Here is a 27,009-nt window from a genome sequence, read left to right as displayed (position 1 = left end):
ACTCTCAGTAGGTTACATAATCCTGAATGTTATTTGGTGTAGTATTTTGTATGTCTGACACAAAATACTTTATTTTTGGATGCTGAGTCAGACAGACAAAATGATTATCGTCATCTTAGCTTTTGCACAGTTTCATATATGTATATATATATATATATGTATATATAGCGCAGCAATTGAAAGGGCCCAATCCTGTTCCCACTAAAGCAGGATTGATCTCTAAATGGGCCCCCACAGTATAGCTATCACCGTGTTTCACAGCATTACCAGAGAGAATGGATGTGTTTGTTTACCGGAGATGATCCAAGGTGGCAGGTGGAGGACAGACCCATATTAGAAAGACTGCCAGCTTATTTGAAAAATTGAAGGACAGCCTTGCTTGAAGCTATTGAATGAACCAGAATTATTTCATCAGATTGTTGATCATGGCACATTTTAACAGGATTTGCAATCATGAGTCTTGCTTGTAGCTTAAGCTGATTTTGCTGAGAGATTTCAACTTTGTCTTTCTATATTAGAACATGGGGTAATATTTGTCACCACATTAAGTGTAGTGGGTGCTTTCAATTTCCTGGGTTTCTTGATTAATTTGCTTCATGACGTTTTACTCCCTCCAATTTTTTTTTCTTTAGTCTCTCTCACCTCTTCATTAGACTGGGTTTTCTTTTTGAGTATTTATTTAATATCCTTCTTGGTGCTTCCTTTTGTGCTTGTTCTTCAACCTTTGATCTTTAATAGAGGAAAGATGATAAATTACAGTTCACTCAGAGAGAAAAGGAGGAGGGAAGGAAGAAGTTGCATAGAAGGGAAAACAAAATGGAGCTTTAAGCGGAGCTGTTACTAAGGGCTGGTCTACACTACGGGATAAAATCGATTTTAGATACGCAATTTCAGCTACATGAATAACGTAGCTGAAGTCGAATATCTAAAATCGATTTACTCACCCGTCTTTACCGCGCGGGATCGATGTCCGCGGCTCGCCATGTCGATTCCAGAACTCCGTTGGGGTTGGTGGAGTTCCGGAATCGATATAAGCACGCTCAGGGATCGATATATCCCGTCTAGATTAGACGCGATATATCGATCCCAGAGCAATCGATTTTAACGCGCCGATACGGCGCGTAGTCTAGACGTGGCCTAAGGCTACATCTAAACTTAAAATGCTACAGTGACACAGCTATAACACTTGGGGAAGCAGCCTCAGCTGGGGCCACGCCTCAATCAGGCCACAACTGGCCCTATAAAGGGCTACTAGGGTAGAGCTAAGAATCTCTCTCTAGCTGTTGAGAGTGATGGGCCTGGCTGCTGGGAGCTGAGCCGGGTAACTAGGCTGGAGCAGGGCTGGAGAAAGGCCAGAGGAGTTGGGGAGCTCCAGTCTGGAAAACCCCCAGGCTGCAGGCCTTGTTAAAGGCCAAGAAGGGTACTGGGGTTGCAGAGGGAAGCTCAAGGGTAGGCAGAGGCAGCAGGTCCAAACCCTCCTTGCTGATGACGAGTGGCAATTACACTGCAGTCAGCCCCAGTGAGCAGGGCTAGATAGTTACTGGCAGTAGCCCAAGACTGAGGTGAGGTGGAATTAGGAGGGTTCGGAGCTCCCCAAGGAGGGGAGACCCAGTGAGACTGTGGGGTACTGTAGGGGGCAGAACCCTGAGAGAAGGGGCACTGGGGTCTGGGAGGGATATGGGGGGCCAGTGACAGGTGAGACATCGGCCAACAGAGGGCACTCCAAGTTGGACAAGCTAATTCCCTGGACAACCAGCAGGAGGCGCTGCAGCGGTGAGTCGTCACCTTACTACACCACCTTAGATAGGATTCCCAGGATCAGGAGCAAGCAGCAAATTCCCTGAGAGCATGGCATAGCTGAAGCCTTGCTGCCAGAGAACCTGGGAGTCCAAAGGGCCTAGGATCTGGTGCCAAAACACAGGGCTCAATAGGGATAGCCCTGGCATCCAGCAGATCCAAATCATTCCTTCCAATGGAGTTTTTCTCCTGGCCCCTTATGTGAACAAAGTGTAGAAAAAACAAACAAACAGTTCTACAGTGGTAGAAAGTGATTCAGACTCATGTGCCTTTGTGATAAAGAATTGAGATATGGATGGAATATTAGTATGACCATTTCCTTTTTCTAATTTATTTATATAAGGGAACAACTGCATAAAATCAAACAATAGAAGGTACTGGGGCAGGGGTCTGTCATTTTATATGCACATTATATCAATCTGTAAAAAAAGGGACATCATTTCAGGTTTCCTTGTTATAAAGTATTTTGTGTCTTGGAAAGTGTTAGGAACAGCACAGTACTAGTATACTATAAGACATAATCACATTGATATCGTCTTCTTAGCATGAGTGTCTCCATCAGAAATGCACCCCCCATGCATTTGTACCAATGTAACAGGATGACAGTTTTTCTCTTTCTATCAAGGGGCAGTGATAATTCTAGCAGTGACTAGTTCACATCTAGACCTGTACAGAGATTTCATTATAAACTTTAAACTTTAGACTGTCTACAGTAGTTTGTTTGTTGGTAAAACTTTTGTCAGTGAGGAGTCTGAAAAAAACACCCCCCAACTGACATAAGTTTCCCCAACAAAAGTGCTGATGCGCACAGCACTATGTCAGCAGGAGACGCTCTCCTGCCAACGTAGCTACCGCCACTCATTTGGGGTGGTTTAATTATGCCAGCAGGAGAGCTCTCTCCTGCCAGCATACAGCGACTACACAGGAGACCTTACAGCAGCATAGCCGTAACAGTACAGCTGTGCCGCTGTAAGGTCCATGGTGTAAACATAGCCATAGGCAGAATGGCTGAAAGGTTTTTCAGTGAGCCTTTGGGAGAGTTTCTTCAATCCAGCCTAAGTGAATCTAATTTAGAAGTTTGGTACCTAAACTAGGAAAAAGTGTAACTGAAAGAATTTCACTTTGAGTTGTTGGGGTCATTTAAAGCCAAAATTCAAATCAAAATGGAACAAAAAAGCCCCACAAAAATAATTTCAATGAATATCTCTGCAAATCATAACCATCCATTACTAGTACTGCTGAGCCTATGAACATGAGAGATTGGGACTCCCAACAAATACTCAGTTATCTAGTGGCAGAGTTCTCCCTTTTTTTCAATGAAGTTACAAGTATATTTTATTCCAGAAGTGATGGATTACTAGAACCCTACATACTCCTAGGGAAATGGATATGCAGAAATAAATAAAATAGAAATTTCCAAAAAGAAAATTTCAATTTGTCAGCGTTGATTAAGAGAATGTTCAATTGTTTCATTTTGAAAATGTCAAATTTCATTACAATATTGTTAAAACATTGTTTGAATAAGATAACTTGTTGACAATATTAAAATATAGAATATTAATTCAATATAAAGCAATATATAAATACATTATGTTAAAATTAATAGTATAATGTAAATCAAAATGAAATGATAGACAAAATGAAAGGTTTTGACGTTATCACAATGAAACCTGTCCATTTAATCAAAATCAAACAAGAAAGTCTAAATGAATCATTTAGACTTTTCCCTTCAAAATTTTGACAGAATTAACATGGTCCTACTAAATGTTTAATTTTCAATGAAGCTACATTTTCCAACAGAAAACTGTTCTATCAAAACAAAAAGTTTGACTAGCTCCATTCGGCACCCAACTGCCATTGACTGTCATTGGGACTGGGGTACCTAACTGAATTTTGTGCCTGTGAAAAAATCTCCCTCCTCTTTTCAGTTATAGCTGAATATATAGCTCTTAAATATAGATTCACAATGCAAGTGTAAAAATAAGAGTTAATTTTCAAATCAGATGACTGAGTTTTATGTGAGCTGGTCAAAGAGGAGAGTGTTTGATATTGCTTGTGTCCTGTGATGAGTCACAACATGTCAAAATAGTTTAGTATGTTAACATCTTCAGTTGTTTTCTGTTGCATGAATGAAGTGTATGTGATAGCTTTGGCAGGATGTTTATACTGATGGTTTTGGGTTTATATTTGGGTTTTATCTAACCATTTAAGAATACTTCAGCACACCTTCCCCAAGAAAGCTTGCTGTGAAATATACAATGGAAACATGTATTGAACGGTTTACCTCTACACCTTATGTTTCATGTTAAATTGCCTTACTACTACAAAGAACATGAATCCAAACATCAAATAGGCACCCAGAGGTATTTTTTTTTGTTAATGAAGTCTAGCACTAAAGAAGAATGTAATTTGTCCTGTTTCTTTACATATTAGGACTTGACTGAACTCAATAGGAGTTTTTTCATTGCCTCCAGTGAGAACAGGGTTGGGCCTGTGGCCTAAATTTTCAAAAGCACTTGCTGATATTGGACACCTTCATTTTTGGGAATCCAAACTCGGTTTTGGGAATGGAAGTTAGTGGAAGCTGTGACTACTTAGGCCCTTCGAAAGTCATGCCTGTTTAGGCATCTAAAAGTGGAGATACTCCAATCCAATGATTGCATTTGAAAATTTTGCCCCACAGACGTTGCTTCAGTTTATTATTGACATTCATGTACTTCCCATTGTCCTGACTGAGAGTCCTTACCTGCAGTTTGTGGCCTCATGGTTGCTCATATAAAGTACATCACAAATGACAGGGGTTGTGAAACTTCCCCCTTTAGCATTAGTCAAATATTTATACTGACTATAGTGACATTAATTATGCCATATTTAGTGGTCTGTTTCCATGCTAATCCTTGTTTTGATTGATTCAGTAATTTCAGTTGTATAATTTGTACAGGCTTAACATTCAGAAATACATTCTCCATTTAGATACAATTTTATCTAGGGAAAAAATTTCCTTGCATCTAATATTAGTTTTCTCTGAGTCTCAAAAATTTATTTTTTTACTCCCTATCTTAAAGGGTCTCACTTAAATGAAAAACTTTTAAAGGCTTGTCAGGCAATTATTCCACAGTGCTTCACATGTGTTCCTAAAAGTCAGCTGAAATTGTCAACTTGTTTTTTGAAAGAATGACTATTCTCTATAAAAGATTTTTCCTAATGCTGCTTTTTAGGGATCAGTATTTCGGCACATTCCATGAACTTTTAGATACTTTACCTCAAATCCCATAGATGTCAGTAGGAATTCAAATTAAAATTTAAATCTTAGCAGCTTCACTCACATTATACCTTATATGAAAGACACGATGCAATGTGAATGGAATACTGCTGCTCAAAACCTCATTGATTTCAATGGGATTATCTGTACTTATATTTACATCATAATTTTTTTTACTATTATGGTTCCATTGAAGCCAATTAGTGCATATTATAGTACCAATGTTCTTAACTCTGCAAAACTACAGCAAGATGGAAAAGTATTTTTATGTATAATAAAAATATGGAGCTAGGTTCAATGCTGCAGATTCAGGGGGTGCATATTATAGTACTCTGCCACCTGTGAGAACAGCTGTATTCAAGGAGATTTTTATTCCTGAGGCAGGAGAGTCCGTCCTACATGAGAAACCCTGCTTTAAATGCCATCTATAAGAGCCTGACCAGTGGAGAATACCCAGAATATTCACTAAATCAGTCAATACATCGCCCAAATCATCTGACCCTTCTCCCTTCTGTACAAAAACCTTACCCACTTTTGAGATTTTATCAGGCATCTCCAGACCCAGTAACATAGGAGGGGTTGTAGGATGTTTGAACTGCTGTTTTCTTTGTTCACCCCCGAGACAGCTTTCCACCTTGGTGCCCACAGCAAATTTCCACCAGAACAAATTGGCAGGATCCAAAGGGTTAGTCTGGCCCCTGAATACCGGGCAGACTACTAGCTCATATTATAACCATATGCTCAGAGCCTTAACATATAGGTGAGCATATCAATAGGGAGAATAAATACCCCACACCATCCTTGCAAAAGGATTTCATGCCCTTGCAATGTAAATAGGAAAAAATACTTACATTCACATTGTTAAACTGCAGGAAAATTGTGCCATTATAACACCTTTATTGGGTTTTTCCCCCTTCTCTTTATAAGACTTCATTGCCATTAACAGATTAACTTTTACCAACATTTATCACACTTGTAACATCAGGGATATGACCATTATTTTCCATAGTATATGGAATAACATACTTTGATATCTCAGATACCATATGTGGCAGCTACAATGACACTGCACACAGAAAGTAAACATAAAAGCTACTGTAAAATAAATTTAAGGCTCTGCCTTAAACCCAGGAAAGCAAGAGACCATGTAAGGTTGTCCCTTTGTCTTAAACTCACTTTTCAGTATTTACTGAAGTTATGGCAGCATATATGATAGGATTGTAATCCCACAACATCAGGATACTGGACTGTTGGCTTTAAATCACCGTATTCTTGCTTTTCCTGCATTTGTTAGGCATTAGTAATCACTTAAACATTTAGTGGTTTAATTAAATTTTACCCAGTTTCCATGTTTAGTAAACATCATCCAGGCATTCTGAGGTTTTCTTCATCTTTTCCTCTTCTTTAAACTGATCACATCCTTGACTAATTTGTCACTCTCCCTCTCTGCTCAACCCACTTAGATCTTTATTCACTTGTACTGGGTTATCTTTTCCTTACCCCACCTCACACAAATCTTGTTCCCCTATGAATATTACTAGATGTGTGGCTGAGCCTTTGAATCTTGATTGAGTAACTTCCCATTATCCTCATGACTGCTTCCTTTTGTGCCCCACTTTCCATCCCATTCCTCATAATTAGGGCCTTATCAAATTAATGGCCATGAAAAACACATCATGGACCATGAAATCTGGTCTTTTGTGTGCTCTTACCCTATACTTTACAGGATTTCACAGAAGAGACCAGTGTTTCTCAAATCAGGAGTCCTGACCCAATGGGAGCTGCAGGGGTGGTCACAAGGTTTTTTTTGGGGGGGGGGTCATAATATTGCCAACCTTACTTCTGTGCTGCCTTCAGAGCTGGGTGGTCAGAGAGTGGTGGCTGTTGGCCGGGTGCCCAACCCTGAAAGGCAGCACCCTGCTAACAGCAGCACAGAAATAAGGGTGGCAATACCATACCATGCCATTCCACCATTACTTCTGCACTGCTGCCTTCAGACATGGGCAGCCAGAGAGTGGTGACTGCTGGCTGAGGGCAGCACCCTGCTAGCAGCAGCACAGAAATAAGGGCGGCAATACCATACCATGCCATTCCACCATTACTTCTGCACTGCTGCCTTCAGAGATGGGCAGCCAGAGAGTGGTGGCTGTTGGCTGAGGGCAGCACCTTGCCAGCAGCAGCACAGAAGTAAGGGTGGAAATAATACACTGTGCCATCCTTACTTCTGTGCTTCCACTGGTGGCAGCTCTACCTTCAGAGCTGGGCTCCCGGCCAGTAGCTGCTACTTTCCAGCTGCCCAGCTCTGAAGGCAGCACTGCTGCAGTGCCACGAGCAGCAGCACAGAAGTAAGGGTAGGAGTACCGCAATCCCCCTACAATAACCTTGTGAGCCCCCCGCACACTCTTTTTTGGGTCAGAACTCCTACAATTACAACACCCTGAAATTTCAGATTTATATAGCTGAAATCATGACATGTAGGATTTTTAAAATCCTATGACTGTGAAATGGACCAAAATGGACCATGAATTTGGTAGGACCCTACTCATAACCCTACAAGCCTCCACACCTACCTTTGCTGAAATTCCACTGTATCCAATAGCAAGTCTAGCATTTCCTTCTGAGTCATCTGTTGTCTTTAAATCTTATGTATTGGGTCAGGAGCACTCCAGCAAGAAGGGCATGGGAGGATCCAAAGAGGTCTGATATGTGAAGAGAACAGCCTGGCCAGATGAAATTCTTTGACCTGCTGAGAGCCCATGCTAAGTTCTGAGAGCTGGGGAAGAAGATTCCTTCTGATCTAAATCTTTCCAGAAATTTAGATTTATGCTAGGTTTCAGCCTTTCATAATTGTTTAGTGATTGGCTGATACCCCTCCAAATTCTTAGACTATTATTCAGTATTTGATTGATTTTCTATAACCCTGCACTTTTGGGTTGTGTCACAGGAGTTTGCTTACCCCAAGTGCGCCACCTTCTGGTCACTCTGGGGATTAGCTGATTCCAGGTCAGACACCTCCTTTCCCCGTCTCGCCACATGCTCCGCCTTCTTTCTGGCTCTCAATGAGGCAAGTGCCTTGTATTCAGGCCTTAGCCCTCCAGCCAGGTCACATGTCCTCCCCTTCTGGGTTATCAAAGGATCTGCTTATGAATGGAGTCAATCAATCTTTGCATACACTGCCTATCTGGTGCCATTTCCCCAATGGCCAGTAGAGGAGTGCAGGCCTACTCTCTAATCTGGGTTCCAGTTCAGGGATGCTCTAATCAGCAGCCAAGATCTGGTCCATGCTGAACCTTATTGGCTTTTCCCTGATGCTTTCCTAATCTTCTGGCTCCGCCCTTTTCTGGGTTTGCCAGCCTCAAAACTCCATCCTCCCGGGGAGTAACTTTAGGTGACTTGCTTTTGTAGCCTCAAACACACCTCTGTTCTTATGGTGAATAACTACAGACTACTTCCCTGCATCCTGTCTCTGCTGCCAACTTCTTGTCTTTATAGCCCAGTTGTTCTTCCTCACCTGGACTCCCTCATTATTCAGTCAGAGGATTATTTAAACCACCTGATTCCCCTCAACTGTGACCTGTCTGGTTAATTGGCCCCCGTCTTAGTCTACATTAACCCCTTCAGGGCAAATGTGGGAGTGAATACACATTAAAACAGTAGCTAACTGCAGTTATATTTATTATTTTATATTTATCCAACCTACTTATCTAAATGTAAACTTGGAAGGATGAGCTTTTTATCAGTAAATACGGGTAAACATCAATTTCACTGTACACACTCAAACCAATGAAAACATATTGCCACTGATAACCAAAATTTACGGAAAAGTGAAGTAAGAAAAATGTTACTTGAGAACTTTGGCATGTGATTCTGACAGTTTGTGTTTTAATGGTTATAAAGTTTTAAGTTTTTGAATCTCAGTGTCTACTGTCACTAAATAATTATTCTCAGCTCCGCATTATCTGATCTCCATAACTTCCCACAGCTGTGAAAATTTAAATCAATAACAAAATTGAAAAAATGCTTAAAAACAAACATCACTGATATCTATTGATATCTATCTGTATCTATCTAAATGTAAACAATGAATAATCTGTAGCCAAGTTTTTAACTTCTTTTGCAATAATTGGTGGAAAAGAGAGTAGAACAATTGAGTTTTGCATTCCATTTCAAAAAATGTAAATTACACAGATGTTGTCTACCAATGGCATTCTTACAATGACTATCCATTCCTCTGTAAACTAAAAGTATTGGAAAAATATAGATTCAAATCCTATGCAACATACAGCAATACCTCCCTTTAAATGAGTTAGTTTTCACCCATAATAATTTATATGTGCATAAGCACATTTAGCAGCAGAAGATAATTTTTACTTATTACTCAAACATGGTCCTATGTAATGAATCTTGTTAATACATTGTTTCAGGGTAATGGGTTTTGCAGTATAAGATATTTATAATTGGTATGAATCATTGTACATTAATAAACAGGATAAAGAATGTAGAGACTGCACAGCAAGTTGGTGGAATATACAAGGTTATTTTCTTGTGGCAACATAATTTATTTAATGACATATTTTATTAAATGACAGAATAATGCAAATAAATCAGCTCTTCATTGCTATTACAAATGAGTCAAAACAATTTGTTTACATACACTGTATATTTCTCTCTCTCTCTCTCTCTCTCTCTCACTCGATCTCTAAGTACAGAGAGGTTGTGTAATGAATGTTCAGGATAGTGAATGGTAGCAGTAAATGTTGAGAAATTCCGCTTGTTTACGTAGGCCTCGCATTACGCTAGTGATGGCCATAACAAAGGTGATAAAATTTAGCCTATAATTGTTGTTTTTATGGTGAAAAGTTGGAATGTTCCTCTGAATCTCTTATGTACCTATAGACTCCATTACATTCAGCATTAACAGAAAGTCCCATTTATCAAGTTAAGTTTATGTTCCAGACTTCCAAATATCCAATTTTTGGGCCATGAATTGCCCTTGCTCCATTCCTGGAACTCCCTTTGATATTGATATGAGTTCCACATTCAGAACAAGAGCAGGACATTTACGCACCTCTTTTTTTTTTAACCTGGTACAAAACAGCTACTGCACAATGGTAATTGAGGTAGCATGGTTTTTCCTTTCTTTTTCCTTATTTATTTTGCACTTAAATATATGCAAATATTGACTTCTTCATGGCAACCACTGTATAAACAGACTGTTTTCAAAGAGCATATTAAACATGAGATGAGTAGTAAAAGCTTTAACTAATGATACAGTCTTTTCACCTGTCTTACTTCACTTTACATCTTTCTTCTATGTCTTCAGATTGCCAGTAGTCCTGCAAGGAGTTAGGAACAATAGTGTAGTCCAGGAGCCAATTCCCTCCCTGGTATAACTCATTGGAAATCAGAGGATTTACACCAAGGATGGACTTCACTTCAGTATTGAATTAGGGCCCTAACATTATTACAGTTATTCTGACAGTAGCACATATCTGAAGGCTGATCTTCCTAATGGTTAGCATAATTGTACAAAGCAGAAAATGTAGTTCAGTGCATGTTTTCAGTGTGATTTTATACAAAAATATTTGCATTTCTGCTGTAAAGCTGTTAATATAATTTCTAGCAGCAGATTAACTGATGTAATGTGATTGATTTCAGGTTCCCTCAGGAGCTGAACATGGGAAAAGTCAGTGCTGAAATCATGTGGACTCTGTTTGCCCAGGATATGAAGTATGCTCTGGAAGGTAATTAGTGCAAACTATTCATTAGACTAGAGAGCTCACCCAGACTGGTTTCCAACACAAATCACACCTGGCATCAAATGTCTGGAGATGTTAAGAGTTTTCACGTTCATAATATTTTTCCTGCTTTGGTGAAATGGAGAACTCAGACATATGGCTGTAAAAGAAGAGGGTGGTAGCCCCAAGTGTAGAAGGCAGCCAGCAAATGAGTGTGGAATTGTGAATGGAAGAATGAGACAAAATAAATATTAAGGGTGAAAAGGTATATGGCATGAAAGATGGAGTGGTAGGAAAAGACCTTCGGCGAGTCACTTCAAATGGAAATACTACTACATGCCTAAATTTGAAGTCTTAAATCACTAATGTCTAACATACGTGGTGAAAGGAATTGTAAACATTCAAAGATTTGTAAAAAGTGACAAAGCAATGCGTCTGATGAAGTGGGTATTCACCCATGAAAGCTTATGCTCCAATACGTCTGTTAGTCTATAAGGTGCCACAGGACTCTGTCGCTTTTTACAGATCCAGACTAACATAGCTACCCCTCTGATATTCAAAGATTTGTTATAAATATACTTTAAAATGTTAACATACCCATAAAATGTGACCAAAAAGATTTGTAAAGCATAAAGTTATGGAGAAAATGAGTTAAAATAACCCATATGTATTTTCTATTGTTTAAAGATTTCATTATATCCATCTTCTAAGTAAAAACCAAACAAACTCAACAACAGAATCAAATGTAGTTTCCCCTACATTCTTTAGGAAAGCACTTAGTTTAGGCAAAGAAAAAGTAAATACAACATAAATATTTTTTTCTATAACGGAGTAGATCCAAAGATAATGCATTGAAATCCATATAAAACAATATTTATAACAAGAACTAAGTAAAAAAGAAAAGACTGAGAATTCAAAAATACATAGTCTGCTCAGGAGAAGAAAATCAATCAATATTCCTAAACTATGCACAAAAGTCCCTGTAGCCTGGATATATATATTCATTGTGCTTATTAGGACACCACAAGAGCCCTAGAAGTAAAAAGTAGTTTTCAGAGTTTCTAGTGTATTTTTTTCATACTATCAGAGACTTGTTATTATCTCACAAGCTGAGCTCTACAAATTTCAGCCTTCATTTAAGCATGTTAGAGATTGAAATGGTAGCTTCATTCAACCCATGGGAGAAAGGAAAGAAGAATTTGTCTCTACATAAGACACAAAGAGTTCAGTTCCAAAGTCTCTTTGTAGGTAAATACATACTAAATGTGTGGCACTAACAGGCTGACTGTCAAAACTACATTTGATTGGAAAAACTTGTTTTTTCATACTGTACAATAATACTTGGTAAAACAAACTGTTTGACTCCATTACTTGTGCAGCCTTGATGAACTGGTAGTTAAGCACTGAAACAAATTACCTAGGGAAGTTGTGGAATCTCCTTCATTGGAGGTTTGGAAGAAAAGCTGTCAGAGATGGTCTAGACCAGCAGTTCTCAAACTTTAGCAACCTGGAGACACCCATTTTGATTTAAAATTTTTGAGACCTCCAAGCTGGCTTCTAATTTTTCCCTCGGGGTGCTCAATCCCCACTTAGCCCCAGAGCTTGTTCCCCCTCCAGCCCTTCCCCCAAGGCCCCACCGCACCTCTTCCCACCCTTGTTTCACCCCTGCCCCTCCTCTTCCCCGCCTCTTTCTTCCCCCTCCCTTGAACACACCCCCATCCCCACTCCATCCTCTCCCTCCCACAGAACAGCTGTGCAGCAGCCTGCAGGAGGCCCTGAGAAGGAAGGGGAGGAGTTGATCAGTGGGGCCGGTGGCCCGAGGCATGACTCATGGACCCCCTGGAGTACCTTCACGGACGCCCTTTTGAGAACCTCTGGTCTAGACACTACTTAGTTCTGCCTCCTTGCAGAGAACAGGACTAGATGACTTATTGAGGTCCCTTCCATTCCTACGTTTCTATGAACTTTCTCCCTAAAAGGAAAAAGAAAAGAAATGATGGCCTGTCACAGGAAGCAGTTATAAATCAATCAGTACTGTCTGCCCTGTTAAACTCCTGGGTCAACCTGCTGAGGGCAGTGAGAAGAAATCCCATGTTCAGTACAACTCTCCTGTTGCACATCTAGTTCTCCCCTTTTAAGTTGTTATTTAGGATAATGGGGTTTTGCAAGTAAAACATGTTGCATGGATTTATTCAGCAGTAGACATAGCTAACCATAATAAACCAGATCCTGCAGTCTATTTTGCAGGCAAAACTCTCCTTTGATTCAATCAGGCCCAGTAGTAGCTACAGAGTTGTTCCAGAAGGTAGTGAAAATAAGTATAAGGCAGTTATTTAGAAACATAGTAGGCCTATTGGGTAAAAAAAACCAAAACAGTATTTGAGAATTGAACTGCATGATATTTACTTCAGAGCATCCAGTGTAATAATTTGTAGTATGGAGCTTCTTTGATGATACACTCCAGATATTCATGGTACTAATGTGATTAAAAAGAGGGACAAACGAAGTCAGAAAACTCTGAGAGATTCAGAGAAAGCTATTAACTGGGTTTATGAGGGAAGAGTTATTTTATTGTTTTGTGTTTCTTCTTATATCATGTTGGATAGAGAAAACATTTGTCTGTTATGGGCATGTGTTTGTGGGCATTATCAGTCAGAAAAGATCTGAGGGTGAGGAATAAATGCTGCCTGTTGCCCTAGGAACAGACAGTCATGTTCTGCATAGGAGGCTGAGTGAAAGATGGTAAAAAGACAGAAGTCTGAGAGAAGGCAATGAAAGCAGTTGTGAAGGTGTCACTAGTAATGGAGTGAAGGAGATGAGGAAGGACATAAGAAATGAAACCTAAGATATAGACAGGCAGAAGTTGTGCAGGATACTGAAGGAGAGACCAAGAAGTTTAGACCCGATGTGATAAGCTGTTGTAAGAGCGATCAGAGAAAATCTAGAGGGCAGGGATGTAAAGGCCAGTGGAAGGCTGGGAATCATACTAAAGAAGGAGGGAGTGATGAGTGATATCAAAGATATCAGAGCAATTAAGGAGCATGAGGACAAAGTAGAAGATGTGAGACTTGGTCAGATGAGGTTCTTTGAGGTTCCTCTGTGAGAACAGTTACTGTGTAGTGGAGAGTACAGAAGCAGAGAGAGGATTCCTGGAATGGAAAGACAATAATGGAATATTATTAACATGGTACAGATATTAAACAAAATTGAGTCCCAGATTTAGCACACGGATTAACATGTATTTTCAAAAGCCATTTCCTCTTGTAACCTTTAACATGTAGATAATAATGATAGCACTCCCTGTATATTCACCCCTAAGCACACTGTTACAAATTAATTGACTAAATAGTAGTGCTTTCACCCTATGAACTACAAAAGCTGTTCAACAACTTGCAACAGCATACGCGGTTTTCTAATTATACCTTATAAATCACTCTGAGGACAGCTTCAGGTTAGGCCAGACCAGTTGTTTGTATCCTGGTTGTAAAGCACAGAAACATGGAATTTAAGCAACAGTTTATTGCAAGGTCTTCTGAATTGCTAAAGGAATTCATAAGGCACTGAAAGAGAACTAATGTTTTAGGCTCAGATCAAAGAAAATGTTGCACTTTAGTGAGAATAATAAAGAGAAAGTGTCATATCTGTGGCCATGTAGAACATGTTCAAGAGAGCACTGGTTTATTGTAGCCAGCATGTCATATTTCAGAACTGTGATATTTGTTGTTTGTGCCAGGCAATCCAATGAGGTATTAAAGGATTAGTGTTTGCCATTGAAGACTGATAACTGGAGCAAAACATGGCAGATTCGGGAAGAAAATAGAATGAAATCTGTTTTTTTCCAGTTACATGCATCTTAAGAAATCCTTTCACATACAAATTTGAAGCAAACATTTTGGAATGTTTAAAATACTGTGTATGTTAGCTTTCTATCTGCAAGAAAATCACTGTCTATTGTGATATTCAATTATATTGAAAATAGTTATCTATTGTGATGCCATTTTGTGCTGTGATCTTATCAGAGTCACAATTTAAGCAGGGTTGGGCTGGATTGGGACTTGGAAGAGAGACCCTCAAGAAATGCTCTGGTGCTGCAAGAAGTGGTATTGGTGGTTCCTTGGGTAGCACAAGTCAATCCTGATCCAATACCCCCCAGAGGTTTTACGGTGCCTTTGTTGCTGGAGGTACTGTCTTTCAGAGGAGAGTGATAGTCAGGGTTCTGGGTACTTATGCTCATTGAAGATCCCATAGCAGAGACCAGGACATTTAAACCATTCATGAAGGGAATAATGTTCACTCTTTCTTAATAGGATATAGGCCTATTAAGGATATAGGCCTATCCTTGATATTTTCCAGCTCTCAATCTCATTTTTTTTTCTCCCTGGATGTTACAAACTGAGGATTTGATTCTGCTTGTATTGAATAGAAAACCAATAAGATTTTGCCTTGATTCCAATGGGATTATGAGTAGGTCCTTAAGTATGGTCACATTTGATCCCTCCATTTTCAATGGAGTCCATCGTTAAAATGCATTGCACTCTGGTGTGCCAGTACTGCCTTCCAAATGAATGTAGGCTACCATCTGTTCATATTTAGAGCCCACAGCAGCTATTGCAACCTTTGTGTGATCCAATTTACTATTAATCTCCTTAAGCAACAATACAACCATATCTTTCTGCCCTAAAGTTGGGGTTTCTGTTGTGGTGGGGGTTTTTTGTTTTGTTTGTTTGTTTCATCTGAAATGGTAATGATAATAATAATCCCACATAATTTGCAAGTGAAACTCTGGCATTGATAAAAATCAAATTGGCCTGACATATTCCTCTTTTCTAGTCATTTCCTTTTCATATGTGTCCAGACACACACTGCCATCAGAATAATAATTAAAAAAAGGGATTGGGTGGGCGGGAGGGAGTAAGAGGGAGTGGCATGACATACTAGAAAAAGTGTAAAACACACACAGTTCACTAGGTCAGCATGCCTCACAAGCAGGACTGCTTGAAAATCTAGCATTCAAATAATCAGTGTCCCCTATTTTTCTTCCTTTTAAATTAATAACAATATTTAGCTCCTGTATGGCATGAAAAGTGCTATGCAAGCATTAAGAAATTAATTCCATGCCAGTTCTAATTCTCTTTATGGTGTAGGGATGTTTTCATTTATAGAATGGGTTGAACTTCTCTTTCTAAACATTTAATTAATTGGATTTGGCCTTTTTTTCCCTCCTCACACTTTTTCTGTGGACCCAATAGTGTTTTTCAGCACTGCGTTGATTATTCATCATTGTTTGACATGTAGTTTTTACAAATATATTTGAGCCTATGAGGTTTTGGCAATTTTTTTGTGCCTGGTACTCCTTTCAGAGTGTTGTGTATTTATAGAGAAATCCTGTGCCCATGGTGTCAATGGGAGTTTTGGCATTGATCTCAGTTGGGCCAGAATTTCACCCTTACTCTGTGTGATTTGTTACCTGACATATATGGTATGGTTTCTGCTCCCTGACTAGATGAGGAGCAATGCCTGAAAACTAGAGGGGTGGAAACCTGGTAAGAGAGTTGAATTTAGTGAACATCTTCAATACATACTTCTATGTATCCAGCTCTGCTCCTCAAGCACATTTTCCAAATGTTCTTTTACCTTTACTTTTAAATAAAATAGTTCAGTTCTGGTGTCCAAAATAAATTAGTCTGTTAGAGAAATTGCATATTACTATTATTGTTATTATTTAATATTTCTTGTAACACCCAGAAGCCCCAATGAGTATTGGGACAGTATTGTGCTAAGTGCCTTATAAATATAGAAGTAGACACAGTATCTGCCCAGAAGAGCTTACAATCCAAAATGATAAGCTGTATGAAAAGTTGGGTGGAGGAAGAGAATCAGATATCCACAATTTGCTAATACTTGTGTAGATTTGCTGTTTGCCTTGTTCGTTCTTAATCTAGCGTATAAAGAAGAGTCATCTTTCTCATACTGCTTCTCAGAATAATTTTTGTCATCTTCTTGGCACAATTGGATTTAAAGAAGGGATTTGAAGGACTGGGCAGTTCAAGGAGGCCATTCAAAGCAAGAGGGGTAACAAGCACAAAGACTAGAGCTGTGCACAGAAAGGTTTTGTAGAGGATTTCAAAATTTGGTTTCATTCTGATTTGGAACAAAAGCCAAAATAAAAAAAAAATTAGAAATTCTCTGTATAAGGGAATACAGCCCCAATTCCAAGACAGTCCACATGGAGGGCTGCCCCGCATCAGCAATCTGGAAGCCCTGGAGTTCAGAATCTGTGGCAGTTCAACAGCAGGCTGCTGAGGAGCCAGGCATACATGCTGGCAGGAAACCAGGCAGGTTTCAAAGCCTCTCTGGGTTGTTTTGGACTTTTGCTGAAATCAAAGCCTCTCCATGAAACATTTTGATTTCAACAAATCATCAAATACTGACGAAAAATGGTTGGTCCGATTTTCTGACCATCTCAGACAAACACCTTTAGTAGAGGTCAAGGCTGGAGTCATGAGAGTAGCAGAAAGGGCAGGGAGGGATGTGATAAGAGACAAGAATAAATAAGGGGGTATAGATTTCTGTCTTGAAAACTGGGTCATTAAACTTGAACTTGGTATGGTGAAAGATGGGATTTAGAGAGGGGATGTGCTACAGTCATCATGACAAGCAAAGAAGTTGTGTTTTGTATGCCTCAGAGAGGAGGGACAAGAGTCAGATACCAAATATCATTTATCACTTTTAAAAACATTTTCTTTAATTTTGCATGCTGTACCATATCATTATCTACTACTGTAAAGTACCGTAAAATCACTAAAGTGCAGTATTCCAAAGAAGTTAATGCTGTTTTATTTCTGATTACTGGTGTATATGGGTGCTGCCAGATGGACCTGAAACAACAAAATACATCAGTAGACACCTGATGTCATTATTTAGCTTTAAAGGATTAAATTGTCATTCACTGTAGTGTTGTATTGCCCCAACATTGTTTATTTAAAGCATTAGCCTCATTTAATTTCGTTTTTAACCACTGCATATTAATTTTGTTATAAAACTTTATTGTTAGCTTTTACACAGATAGGCATTGATGGAAAATCATTTGTGTATGTACTTTCAATGCAAATTGCCTCATTATGGACAAGACTGTTACTTGCCCTAATGCTGTTACACAGGAAATAAAGCAGTAAATCATTTCCCCTCTGTATGCCTTGCCCAGATCACCACTTTGGGCAAGATGTGGGAGACCAGGTTCCATGTGGCCATTAACCCCTTCAACAACAAGTGGGTAGAGAGGGAGGGGAATTAGCATACCCTTGGATCCATGATCCTAGTGTACCAGCAGAGATGACTTGGTGCAGGGACGGAGGGGAGTATGCTGCACAAGGAAAAGGGCTGTAGCAAATTACACCTCCCATAAGAGCAATGAAGGAGCATCCCGGGTATGTCAAAGCTACACACTAGCCCATATCTCTGAGTTGCAATTCTTCCCCGAGGCTACTCTTGGGACATCGCAGCTACATGGCAAAGGCTCAATCTAGCCCTGTGGAATTTGCATCAGATACCTTTAGAACATTGTGGTTGGAAGCCGGAACCACTGAGGAGACAGATTTGTATAGAATATGGCCATAAGGTCTAAACGAGGGGCGGGCAAACTTTTTGGTCTGAGGGCTGCATCAGGTTTCGTAAATTGTATGGAGGGCCGGTTAGGGGAGGGGGTCGTGGCCTGGCCCTCACCTCCTATCTGCTCCTCCGCCGGACTCCTGCCCCATCCTCTGCCCATTCCCTGACTGCCTCTGAACCTTCACCGCCCCATCCAATCTCTCCTCTCATTCCAGATGGCTCCCCCAGAACCCGCCCCCATCCAACCACCCTTTCTCCCTGTCTCCTGACTGACCCCAGAACTCCTCCCCCTTGCCATCCCATCCAACCCCCCCTCCTTTGTCACTGCCCGGGGGGGAGAAACCCCCTGTTTCTCCCCCCCCCCAACCACCATCCACACTCCTGCCCCCTGACCACCACCCTGAACTCCCCTGCTTTCTATCCAAACCTGCCCTGCTCCCTGCCACTAGCATGCCGCCAAAGGCGGCCTAACTGCCACCCTCACAACGACCAGCACACTGCCCCCCGTGGCATGCCACCCTAGGCACGCACTTGCTGCGCTGGTGCCTGGAGCCACACCTGGCACCAGCAGCGGAGCAAGTGAGCTGAGGCTGTGGGGGAGGGAGGACCGCAAGGGAGGGACTAGGGGCTAGCCAGCAGGAGCTGGGGACAGCAGGAGCTCGGAGGCCGGGCAGCACAGTCCCATGGGCTAGATGTGGCCCGCGTACCATAATTTGGCCACCCCTGGTCTAAACATTATTAAACTGAACACCACAAAACAACACTCCAGAGCAAATAGCCCTGGCAGCATTGGAAAGGAGTGGAGATGAATACTCATTTGGAATCAACTCATTCCAAACTCAGTGTGATAAATCTTCTATATCATATTTCTCCATCATGTGTTCTCCCTTTATCAGATCCTCCCATACAAAGTGCACATATGTTTTTTACAAAAATATTTAAGAATTTATATTGACAAATAAATAAATGACTCTAACATAAAATCATCTTGAACTTCTAGGGTGACTGGACAGCATATGTGAAAAATCGGGATGGGGTAGGGCGTTATAGGAGCCTATATAAGAAAAAGACCCCAAAATTGGGACTGTCCCTATAAAATCGGGACATGTGGTCACCCTATGAACTTCCCACCCATGCCATTAAGAATAGACCAAGAAAAGACATGGGTGTTACACTGTGCCCTGAATGGCAACAGACTTAACTTCTATCAGGAAAAAAAGATATACATGGTACGCACACTAACACCAATATACATATTTATACATTATATGTAAATGTAAATAATAGATAATACAATTACAATAACTTTGTGTCTGTATTATCTAACTTCTGAAACCATTTGTATTGGTTTGACAAGCCTTTTGTTTCCTGTTTTTCCAAATAACATAATTGATCATCATTTTTTCTGGCAAGAACAAAAGAAGAGAATATTCTATGACTTGAAGTAAACTTAAAGCAAAACTAGGATCCTTCTCAGCTGCAGTCAGTGGACTGAAATGAGATTGAACAAATTAGAATATTCTTGAAAAAGCTGATCTTAAAGATTCATAGCTACACTACATTTTAATGTAGCAGTCAGCATGAATTAACATGATTGTTTCTTCCTAATGATAACTTTGCTAATGCAGGGAGTGCAAAAATACTAAATTTTTAGAAATATAGTTGATTAAACCTTCCTCTCAAGGTTTTATTATCTCAATTTCCATTCTTTTGGTGAGAAAACATTCTATTGTATATTCATATATCCTCAGACTTAACCTCATTTAAACAACAAAACAGTAAGAATATTTTTTGCATTCCACATTGTCTCCTTTGCAGTGTGTTGAACTCTGCACAGGAAAAAGGGCATTTTGCATCAGAAGAGATTTCTCTGACATGAACTTGCTTCCTGGTAAATGTATCCTGTGACAGGATGTACAATGCCATCTCTTTCCAAGGGGACTGGAGATTGGGCTGGGCAGGGTTGGAAGACATCTGAAGCTGGTTAGTCTGTTGGCAGTCTACTGGAAGAGAAAGGCAGCTGATAGGCTACTGGGAGTGGGGAGACAAGCATGGCTACCAGAGCTGTCAGAAGACTCATAATTTGTGTTTCTTCATGCTTTGGGGGAACCCTGTAGTTTGTTGTTCCAGCCTGAAAGAGGCTTTCAAAACAAAACAGGTTGGGGCCTGGATTTCTGTGTTATTTTCAGCCTGGGAATAGGTTTGGACTGTTATTTTCTATCTGTCCAGCTTGTCTTGAGTCTAGTCTGATGGTATAGAGACCCCAGAACTTTTGGTCCCATAAATGATCCTGGGAAGGCAGGAGAGGGCTTTTGGGACTTCTGCTTTCTCTCAGACCCCAGAAGAGGAGCTCCCAGCTGCAAGGAGTGTTGGGGCTGAGGGACAATTTGGGGTGACTCTCAAAAATGTTACCAAATCCTGAAGTTCTCATGCTAGCACTGCAGTGGAAGACTTGTGCTATTTCTGGGAAGGGTTAATATTTATAGTTTTAAGGAAACCCTTTCTTCTAATAACACATTTATGTTAGTTGGTGCAAAATGTACATCGGTCTAGTAAAAAATATGAGATTCAACAGTAACTACAACACATTGCTCTAAGAGATTATGAAATTTTCCTAACGACCAAAATGCTCCAACAGAGGGCAGTCAAGACCTCCTGCATATTTTATGAGACACCTCAACTTGGTAGAGAATTGTGGCTTTTCCTTTTATCTTTGATTAGTGTACTATGCCAGTAACATGATGCACTAATTTTACACATGTCATTGGAGTACAGCTCCCATGCAACCTTAATTCAGCCATCTTGTGCTCCTGCATTATAATACAGCTTTAATTACATGGTCGCACACAATTTTCCCCGCAGGATTTTGTCTCCATAGATAGTTCCTTTTACTTGTATCACACCAACTTCAACAGGTTTTGCCCAGCATAACAATAACAGCTATTAATGCTTATGGACCTGATTTATACAGGTGCTGATCACCCATCACCTCCGTTGAAATCAAATGAAATGGGGGGCACCTAACATCGCTGGTCCTACATGGATTTTTATATAATAGCTCTGTGTGCTTTACGGAACACATGGAACCCCAAAAAGCTTACATCAAGATAACACAGAAGAGGGCAGACAAAAGGAGTTGTGGAGTCCTACTTTCAAGAAGACCCCTGACTAAGGCTTCACAGAAGAAGTGGGTTTGAGCAATGAGAGAGGGACGCTTGCCAGGCGAGAAGACACACAACTGAGGGTAGGAGAAAGAGAAGGGAATCAAGAGAGGAGATATGAATGCAGAACAGTATAGAGTGGGATAAGAAGAGTTGTAATTGGGTCTGTGGAGGCAGTGTGGTGTTGTGCAGAGGCTTGAAGGTGAGGGTGAGGAATTTGAAATAAAGGAAGGACAAGGCAAACTTATGAAGGGATTCAGTGATAGGAAAGATGTGGCTGCAATGGCCGGAATGGATGATGTTCTAGCAGCAGCGTTCTGGATATGTTGTCGTTCAGCTAGCAGATAATGATATGTCTAGTATGACATAGTACCTTGCCAGGGTACAGTAGAAGTAGTATGTACATCCCAGGCTTCTGTGCTTCTCCTGATTAAGTGACTCGTAGGTCTATGTTGGGCTCTAATAGAGAAGTGTTATTGGCAGCAACACTGTGAGAATAGGTCCAGATTGACAACCTGTGGTAGTAGGAGCTGTAATTCCACATTCTTTCACCACATAGATCAGTGATATTCAGCCCTTGGTGGTTCAGGATCCAAATTAGTGATCAACATTACCCAAAAAAGCTACAGTAGTGTTAATTGATTGTTTCATTACTATTTTATATATATGTATATTATTTTCACAGCAAAATTACTAAGTATTCTACAGTTTATTAATAACCTAGTAAAACCAGTCTGATTGGTTAATAACTTAGTTTGGTTAATAACTGAATCACACAATGTTGTAATATTGAGCAGCAAAGAGTCACTTGCGGCTTCTGGGCTTCAGTCTGAGTATCGCTGACATAGATCATTAGATCAAAGGCAAAAGGGACTTCTCTGCTGTTTCTGGGAACATGCAGTGTCTCCCTCAAGACTTCTGTCAGGCTTTGGTCTCCTGCAGGCCTGCATTGAGAAGACCAATGCTTGTTACCTTCTTTCTGTCACATTAGTGATTGTATTCACTTACGGCAATGTACCAGCACACTTGTTAACAATAACTTACTCAAAGGCAGTAACAGCATGTTAGTTTCTTATTAAGTGCTATCACTTTGTTTAAACAATTTTAAGATACTAAAGGACAAAGAAATTAGGTTACACAGATGTTAACAATTGTTGACAATTAATTAGAAAAAGCATATTTTAAAATAAGCCTTCAAGTAGTCTGGCATGGAATTACACTTTAATTCTCTCATTCTTTTTGGTTCGTCTGCATTTCAACATCTATGTTCTTTGCTACCTTTTGTAGGTTATTCCCTATATCCTTTTTATAACATTAAATATCAACAGTGATCATTACTTCTGATACAAAATACAACTAATGACTTCAGTACATATGTACCTTTCTATTCAATAAACTCTTCAAAAGTGCTTTGAGCCAGCTATTCATGCTCTTTGGATTCATTTTTCTGTTGCTGTTAATTTGTTTAGACCTTTTATCATACATATTATATAGACAGTAGGCGTTCGGTTTTAAAGAATTGCCAGTATATCAATGCAGGCAAACACTCTACATTCATGTCTGATCATCTGACTTTGTTTCACATCTTTAAAATATGTGTATATGCTCTACAATTTTATTCAACAAACACGGGTAGTAAAAACAGATCTTCAACCTAAAAGATTAATTTTGAACATGTTTTAAAGTCCAAGTCGAATTACTTTAAAAAGCAATTTCATTCAAATGTTTAAAATCCCTCTGCCATGAAAATAAAAACTAAATAAGTGCATTTCACAACTTTAGAGAAGAGTTACATTAAATGACTCATTCTTAAAGTAGTTCTTGTAAGCCTAGAGTTGATGCCAGGTTTCAGCCTTAAGTGATCTTACTAATATGATTTGGTAGGATACCAAGTTCTATTTAACATATATCAGAATTCTCTGTATCTTAATTCATTTTCCTAGTGTCTCTTCTTCTGGAATAACAAATGTATATAAAAGGTCCTTTAGAAGAGAATTTTCAGAAAGAGGATATTATCACTGTGGCTCATAATTTAGCATTAATTGCCTATCTAGTTAAATCTTAACCAGTGACACCCTGAAGGTACCTTCCCATGCTACATTAGGAATAATCAAATGTCAATAAGTAAATTTCCTCCATAATATATTTGCGCAACTGGCTATGTGCACTAAGGTTTGGCTTTTTGCCTTGCCATAAAGAATCAGACATTGCCAGAGACAGGATATCAAATATGAGGGATCAGTGTTCTACTCCAGTATAATATATGCTATGTTCTTCCAGCACCTCCCATTGGCCTGCAACAGCAAATCTTGGCCAGTAGGAGCTGTGATCGGCCTGACCTGCAGATGCGGCAGTTAAAAATACTGGCCCAGCCCGCCACGGGCTTTCCCTACACAAGAAGCAGCCCCAATTTCAGAACCACTGCATGAGAACTAGATTCCTTACTAGTTTCTTATACAAATTTATTTAGTCTAAGTTATTCAACTTCTTTGAGCCTCAGCTTCTCCATCTGTAAAAATGGGGATCATAATACTTAATTGGTTCTGACAGCTGTTATGAGGCTTAATTCATTACCATTTGTGAAGAGTTTGAAGACGTTTGGAGGAAACCGGCTTAGAAATGAAAAGTCCTGTTGCTGTTTTCATTACAAAGTGTAACTTTCTCGTGAAAGATGGGAAGAATACATTTTTGGGACGTATTTGGGAAACTTACAAATCCGCAGTTCAGCTGCAGTGTCTAGATCCTGAGAAAGGCAGTGGTGACAGAAATATGTATTTCACATTCATGATTTTAATCCTGACTTGAAGGGACAGGTTATGTCAGAAAGGGCAATATTTGACATTATCAGGAGAGTGTTTCAATTGTACTTAATTGTTAATTAGTTGTGTCCTACCCTTTATTTTAGATGGTAGCCACTGGTTTCTATTGCCTTTAGGAAAACAGTAGAAAAATTGGGATAAAGTGTCTCATGGAATGTAATATTTTTCTTACTAAATCAACGGTGAATTGATTTATTCTATGTTTTGCTTCCTCTGGGGCCTGATCCAATTAATTTCACTGTCGATCAGAGTCTTTCTGTTGACTTCAGGTGGATATGGATTGGCCCATAACACGTATAGTACATTACTGGGGTTCCATAAATTCTGTCAAGGAATAGCATTCTTTTAAAGATGAAACTCCCCCTGCATGAAGCTTGAGTTATCAGAGGCTGAGGGAGGGATGGGTGTGTGGTTGTCAAGGCAAAATGCAGCCTTCCAATCTATGGCCTGGGCACTGGGCAGCAGCCAAGCCCTTCAGCTTCTACTCTATGCCATTAGGATGGGGTGTTAAGGGCAGTGATCTGCTTAGTCTCAAATTTTGGATCTGTGGTGTCTTGTCTTCTTGTCGTCCCTTCATCTTTCTCTCTACAAATGTATGCAATGCTCATCGCCATGCTACCTGAGTATACCCACAGTATCAGATATCACTGTTGTTGGTTTGAGGCTGGCACTGAGCCCATGACCACCCCTGCTCTGGGGGTGCAGGGACACTCCTGTGCAGTCATTACAGCTCCCCTTCCAGAGGGCAAATGCAGAGGTTCATGGTTTTGTGTGAACTGGACTGATATCCCTGGAGACTCTATTCATCCAAATACTAGAATCAAGTGATACAGACAAGCTGCAGCACTACAAGCTTCCCCCTTCTTGGATGACCAAGAGTGAGAGCATAATTCAGTCTGTGTGACCTTTTCTGTACTTGGCTTCTCTGCAGATACTGCTTGCCAGCTAATGTCAGTTAATACCAATTGTGGCTGTGGATTTTGTGATAGGGAGACTTGTGCACAGGCTGGGAACTGAATTGAGACTGACAATAGATTTCTCACAGGTCACTAAACAAGATTCACATGTTGCTAACAATGTTCAGTTGCTACTGACCAGAACAGGACTTGAACCTGTGACTAATCCACTGAGCAGTCCAGATCCTCTTTTTAAAGCTCCTTTTTATCATTTCTTTATTGTTCCAGATCCTGGCTGGAGCCTATGGGCTTTACTGTAATACAAATAAATAATATTAGCAAACTCTTGTAGACTACATAGTATTGCTTCAATGAATGTAATAATCTATGGACTCAAATATGTAGGCCATAAATTACAGAAAGATACTTTTCCTGGATGCTTGTGGTACTTTAGTTTCTCGGTCCATGTGGTCTAAGACTACAGTATATATAAAATATCCCATACCCATCCAGAGGTGGGAGGATCTGTCAGCTCCTTATTGAAAGTGATCTTTTAAGAAAAACCACCTGCAGTTAATTGAGTAACAATAAGATATTCTGCTCCACATTGCTTTTATTAGTAGTAGTATAATCCTATAATAATGTAATTTTGCTTTTAATGGCGTTTTACGGTACATCAGTCTTTTGAACCATTTTGCAAATATTGTGGTCTAAATTCAGGCCTGGTTTCAGAGCTGCAATACTTTTTATTCCAGTATTTGCACTCATTTATATGAGGTCAGAATTTGCCTCTATGTATACGGGACTCATTTCATTCAACCCTGAAATGCATTCAGGTCTGGTTTAGTACATGGTGATTTTCCCTAGAAATATTCTGTGGTGGCAGATTATCCCCTAACTGTCTACCACAGAGTATCTTGCACTTTCTGTGAAGGAGCTAATTCTAGCCACTATTGGAGACAGGATACCGGACTAGATGGATCACTGGTGTGACCCAGTATGGCATTTTCTATATTCCAAGTTATTTAACAACACATGTCAATACTTCACACCACTTTAGGATGAGAAGTTCAGAAAAAGTATTGTAAGTAATGGAACTGCAGGGGAAAGCTCAGATTCTGTAGCCAGAATGTTATTACCCAAATTGGAATTTGGCTAAGGCACTATAGCTAACTTCCTTACTGTAGTGAAAATGCCTTAGGATCTTTCATAGCAAATCAGCTTACCTTTTACTTCTCATGCAAAAAGTAACAGCTCTAGATCAGTTTGCCCCTTAACACCGTGTGGGGACATTGCTTCCATACTGACTCAGGAGGAGGAGCACCAACTGCTAAATCAGCATCATTTTTTGAAGCACCTCATTAGGGTCTCCCATTCTACCACCTGATCCTGCAGACCCATGCTTAGCTAATATCGTCTGACATGATCACAGCCCAAGACATAAGGCAGAATGTTCTGAAAAAAGCAGGCCCTTAATTTTTTAGTGACAAAATATGCATAGTTGATACCTTTGAGAGTGGGTAAGCAACTGAGTGCAAATAAATCTGGAATAATGTCAATATAGTTAAGCATAGTGCATGAATTTAAATTAGGGCTGTCATAGAATCATAGAATATCAGGGTTGGAAGGGACCTCAGGAGGTCATCTAGTCCAACCCCCTGCTCAAAGCCGGACCAATTCCCAACTAAATCATCCCAGCCAGGACTTTGTCAAGCCTGACCTTAAAAA

General features: G+C 39.9%; 1 protein-coding gene across 1 annotated transcript in view; it reads left to right on the top strand.

Annotated features, from left to right (window-relative positions):
* Window positions 1–27,009, top strand: part of UNC13C (unc-13 homolog C) — a 421,885-nt gene that overhangs the window by 272,953 nt on the left and 121,923 nt on the right. Inside the window, exon 19 of the mRNA XM_032796690.2 lies at window positions 10,718–10,803. Coding sequence (XP_032652581.1) covers window positions 10,718–10,803 — 86 coding nt within the window. The remainder of the gene's footprint in view (window positions 1–10,717; window positions 10,804–27,009) is intronic.

This window comes from Chelonoidis abingdonii, chromosome 9, assembly GCF_003597395.2.
Source record: "Chelonoidis abingdonii isolate Lonesome George chromosome 9, CheloAbing_2.0, whole genome shotgun sequence".
In the NCBI taxonomy this organism is placed as follows: domain Eukaryota; kingdom Metazoa; phylum Chordata; order Testudines; family Testudinidae; genus Chelonoidis; species Chelonoidis abingdonii.
Note: the sequence above shows the minus strand (reverse complement) of the source record. Positions and strands in the feature narration are given on the sequence as shown.